Source organism: Montipora foliosa, chromosome 11 (genome assembly GCF_036669935.1).
Source record: "Montipora foliosa isolate CH-2021 chromosome 11, ASM3666993v2, whole genome shotgun sequence".
In the NCBI taxonomy this organism is placed as follows: domain Eukaryota; kingdom Metazoa; phylum Cnidaria; class Anthozoa; order Scleractinia; family Acroporidae; genus Montipora; species Montipora foliosa.
Genome location: NC_090879.1, coordinates 51,756,342 through 51,761,341, shown reverse-complemented (window position 1 = coordinate 51,761,341; position 5,000 = coordinate 51,756,342). Strand labels below are relative to the sequence as shown.

At 36.0% G+C, this 5,000-nt stretch overlaps 1 protein-coding gene across 1 annotated transcript in view; it reads left to right on the top strand.

Moving 5' to 3' along the window:
* LOC137977824 (transmembrane protein 116-like) overlaps positions 1–5,000 on the top strand; it is a 27,249-nt gene that overhangs the window by 10,348 nt on the left and 11,901 nt on the right. The window contains exon 6 of the mRNA XM_068825165.1: positions 65–123. Coding sequence (XP_068681266.1) covers positions 65–123 — 59 coding nt within the window. The remainder of the gene's footprint in view (positions 1–64; positions 124–5,000) is intronic.

The window sequence follows — 5,000 nt, the reverse complement described above, 5'->3', positions numbered from 1 at the left end:
CAGCAACCTAGCTGCCTTAAAACAAAGCTTAATATTCCCATGAAATTTTTATCCACTCCTGCAGGTTCATGTTACAACCAGGTCATACCTCTGGATATCCAGAATTGGCTATGCTTTTTGTTGGTAAGTCAAAATGTGAATGAGGCAGGAAAGATATTGAGAAAAAAAAGACCATTATCCAAATTATGCTTTTCCAGAATTTTGATTGGCTCACTACTAAAATCTCAGTTATCACTGAAATACATGTACTGTACAATGTATATACATGTACGGTAATGCAAACCAGTTCAATAAATTGTTACCCTTTGTTTCGGATTATGATAATGAATGCTATTAGACAAAGAAAAATCAAAATTGAACTGGTTTGAAAACTTTTTGCACAGTCAACTGAAGAAAAAATTTGAACCACTACATAATAATTATACTTTATTATAAAATGTGATTGAGCCTGTTGGCTGGAGGCAAGATTTCCAAGTATCCAAACATTCAGAATTTATAGCGGAGCTAAGGCATGCGAAGTACGCCAGCAGAGCACCATGGGTAAGATTTTTTGGTAGCTCTATCGATGCAAGAAATCTTGGTTATGATGTCAACATACGTACGCTCACCTGTCATAGTGGAGGTTAGGGTTTGTCAAGACAACCTCTGGGGATCGTGTGTTTGCAAAATTTTCCTCGTAATAATGATAATCAATACCACCAACGTGGCGGCTGTTTACAGCATACATCTTTGATATTAGACATATTAGACACCTGTCAAAACAAGGCATCCACTGACCAGTACCATGTGACCATATTGCGGGCTCAAGTTTAGAGCTCATCAAGCTCAGCTGTTTTTTTGTTAAGTTGACCGCTTACCAGGTACTGGTTTTCAACTGGATAGCAGGCTCAAGCCAGGATAACTTCTTGTAATCAGAACACCTAAAGACGGACCGTTTTCCCTCCAAATCTATTTTTGGGAGTCCCTGGAACTCCTTTAACCAAAGGTTAAGGATCCTGGCAGCAAAAATAGGGGTCCCAAGGTTAGTAAGTACTGTTTTAAATTCAAGGATGACAATGTAATTTTTCAGCACACAATTTATGAGACACAGTAGTATAAATTGGTATAATTTAGGCAACCAAAAATAAATCAATTTATCGTTTATTTCATTATTTTTTAGTTACTCTTAATCTAAAACGGAGCATTCTAAGTACTTGCCTTAATGGGTATTTCTCACTATTTCATAAACTCATTTAGGAGGATACACCAGAAAGTTGTACTAACTTCACTGCTTTTCAAAAAAGAAAATGCAACTTTTAGTCAAATGACATTGAAATTTGGAAGTACATGTAACCTCTTTAGTAGCATTTATTAGAAAGTTACAGGTTCAAGCTTCAGGAAAGAAATAAGTTCATTTTTTCATCTTAATCTTTCAACCTTGTAAATTTGTTCACCCAAACTGGCAGAAATAGCAGGCTGTGAGGAATCCGCCATATTGGTACCCAGTTCCCAGAGTGCCTCATACTGAAGCATTAGTTCCCACACCTCTCCTGGCTCCCAGATAGTCGGGAAAAAGAAAACAACTGTGTGACTGAGAAAAGCGAGTGGGGCTTGCCCCCACTCATTTTTCGCAGGCATTTTTTTTTCTTTTTCCCTACTATCTGGGAGCCTGGAACGGGCTATGATTGTGACCGCTTTTCAGTGTTATATATAAAAAGAATGAGTCAGAAAACAGAGAGAAGATTCAAGAGTTTTCCTTATTATCAAAAAAAGATTTTCACAGAGTTCATAAACTAATTTTAGTACACTTACCGTTGTAAAAGCTGTGCGTCTGAGAGTATGTGCTCTCCTTGCTGTTTTTGCGTACCTTTTTCTTTTTTCAGCCTTGGAAACAGTGCATCACTGGTCAATGCGCATGAGGGAAAAAACCCTGCTAAACATAAACAAGGTCAATTTTTCACACACTTTCTGTGGCTCAACATGACTACACAGCCATACCACATCAACCAAAGCTCTTAACAGCCGATGCTTTTCGTTTTCAGGTGGAAAACGGTTTGGAACATATTTTTTTTCCTTGCGTTTTTTCGCCTGTTTGAATCCAAAAGATGATTCTGAATGTTCTATTTCTGGTTTGGAAGTTTATTTTACACTCTCATTTTTAAAGGAAAAGTAATGCATGACTATGATGGTATTTGGTAACTAACTTACTCAGTATGGCAGTACGGTACACTCTTCTTGTAAACTTCCTTTGTTAGGGGATATTATTATTTTTCCACCTCTTCTTGTTTTAGCTCGTTTTGTTTGGTTTTCTTTATTTGATTGCTCTTCGTCAAAGGCTAAAACAAAAAAAAATAAAACTTCCGGGTAAATTAATTGTAAAAGTATTACGAAGAATAAATTACCCCGGGAGCTCTGCTTTTTGGCTTGGCTCAATCTATATATATATTTTTATTTATTTATTTTAAATTAAAAGATAATATATAATGATAATACACATGTAGATTTAGCCAAGCTTAAAAGCGAAGCTCCTGGTTATTTATTCTTTAACAATAATTATCTCATTTTCGGTCTGTTGAAAACATGGGTCCTCAAAGACCCATGAAAACTATTAACTTTTCTGGACTTACATGTATATTAGCATGATTGTAGCTTACATTATCTCATTTTAAAGGTTATAAAATAGGCCTTTTCAGAAAAAAATCAGCATAAAGTCCGAGGAGTTTACAAAAAAAATAACGGTTACCGTAAGTAATTCGCAAAAAATATTTCAAAATATGTGTAGGAAAAAAACTCGAAGAAAAATGTGCTGGTACAAAAAGTTGAAAAGGAAGGTTTTTTTTCTTTGAATTAACTAACATTTCCACCAACCAAAGTTGGCTAAAAAAGAAGAATCTGAATTTTTTATACACTATCAGTTGAACCCCACTTTATGGGACACCCGCGCCTAATACGCACACCCTGTTGTTATGGACACTTCTTGTTGTCCCTGGGGAAAGCCCATACATTTTTTCAAAATTCAACCTGCTTAATACGGACAACGGACACTTTTTCCTTCCCCATCAACTATATTCTCAAACAAAGTTAACCTTGCTAGTACAAACACTTTTTTGTCAACTTTGTGTTTAAGAGCTTTATATTTTATGAAGGAACATAAAAACATGCTTCTTATTGTCCACAGCGCTACCAGACAAGATGTCACTGTGAACTATCTGGCGCAAAGTGTATGCAGTTTCTTGTTAGTCGTCAATCAAAAATTAATTACAATGTATTCAAGGGAAATTGCTGTCATATACTTTAATTTGAACTATTCCTTTTTTTCTCAGCTTTTGGCTGTGGTTATAGTCTGTGTGAGATTCATTTTATCTTTTGCTGGCTTTACTGCTAGATTTCTGTCTACTGCAAGCCAATCTTTTTCTCTTTCTGGAGCTTCCTCAATAAAGTCACTCCAGTTTTCTCTGGGCTCATTTCTTTGTGTATCACTGGATTTGACAGAATATCTAATGGTAAAAACAATTGCTTTTCTGGCCACCCACCAAAGAAGTACATGCATGTTATTTCCTTCCAAGACCTCCTCCACGATTTGCAGCTTTTCCACACACCCATATGTTATTTGTAGAGATAAATAATTATTGTGTGACTATTTTCCGACTTTGGTTTTTGCATTCTTGTATATAGACTTAGATGCGGAAAAATGGCTACTTCATACATTATAGATGTTCAGTTTGTTGATGTTAATGTTTTGTTTTATATCTTTTGATATTTTGCTCCCGTAAAAATTTTGTACAGTACTATATTTTTGGCTTAATTTTACACACACCCATTTAATTAATATGGACACCTCATTAATATGGACACTATCCATGGTCCCTTCGGTGTGCGTATCAACGGGGTTCGACTCTAGTTTTTGTATTTATATGTGTCAACCTGGCATTTCTCTATAACGACAAACAAAATAAGGCAATTGTGTTTTGCATAATTAATTACGCTTTGGTCTTCCTGTAGGCAAAAAATGTGAACAGATGTTCAAAGTCATTTTTGACCAAACCTTTCGATTTTTTAAGCCCCAATTGATGAATTTTCATTAGTTTGATTTGATGATCTAGCTCGAGTTTGAACGCGAAAAAGATGGTCACAATTGAAAGTAGAACGCAGCATTTAAAAAACGTGCTCAAAATAAATGGCTGCTACTCCAATGTTTTGTTCATCACTAACCTCAATTTATGTTATTTTCCAGCTGCTGTGCTAAAATTGCTTGAAATTGTTTCCACGATATATTTCCCATCCTTTAGCAGAGGTTTTTCTGGAAAAACAGTTCATAAAAAGCGATTATGTAATTGCTCAAATGAATCAAGGGAGCCAATTTCTTTAAGTATCTAGGCTAAACTTGGTAGGTGATTAATTGGTTTAATATTTTATTTTTTAAAACAGCAAATTTGGAGAAAATCGGAAGTTAACACATTTTTTTCGTGACCACTTTTGTTTGTTTGGGCCCATTTGGACCCAGAGCCCCTGCAGGGACCAGAAATAAGATAAGCTAACCTGGCTTGTGCCTGCAATCCAATCGAAAACCAGTACAAAAAACAAAAAACAGCTGACCTCAATGAGCTCTAAACTTGAGGCCACGATATGGGTCAAGTGATATGGTCAGCTGATACCTTGTTTTGACAGGTGTCAGTTGACCATTTAATAACATGGATGTCCAATATCAATGATGTACACTGTAAACAGCCGCCATGTTGGACTTATTGATTATTCTAATTATTATCATTATTTTTAGTTAATTATTGGACAACTTTGTCATGCATACGTGCCCACTAGCAATACCGCTAGCCATGATTACCATGAGAAAAGAAATTCACGGCGGGTTCCGGCCGAAACCGGTCAGACTTAGTATTTTACTCTGTCTAACGCCAGACGATTTTACTTGTCAATGGGGAACCCCTGGGAGTCAATGGGTTAATTAACCTTTGTCGTCCAAACCGGCCGAAAAACGGTCAGACTTAGTATTTTACTCTGTCTAA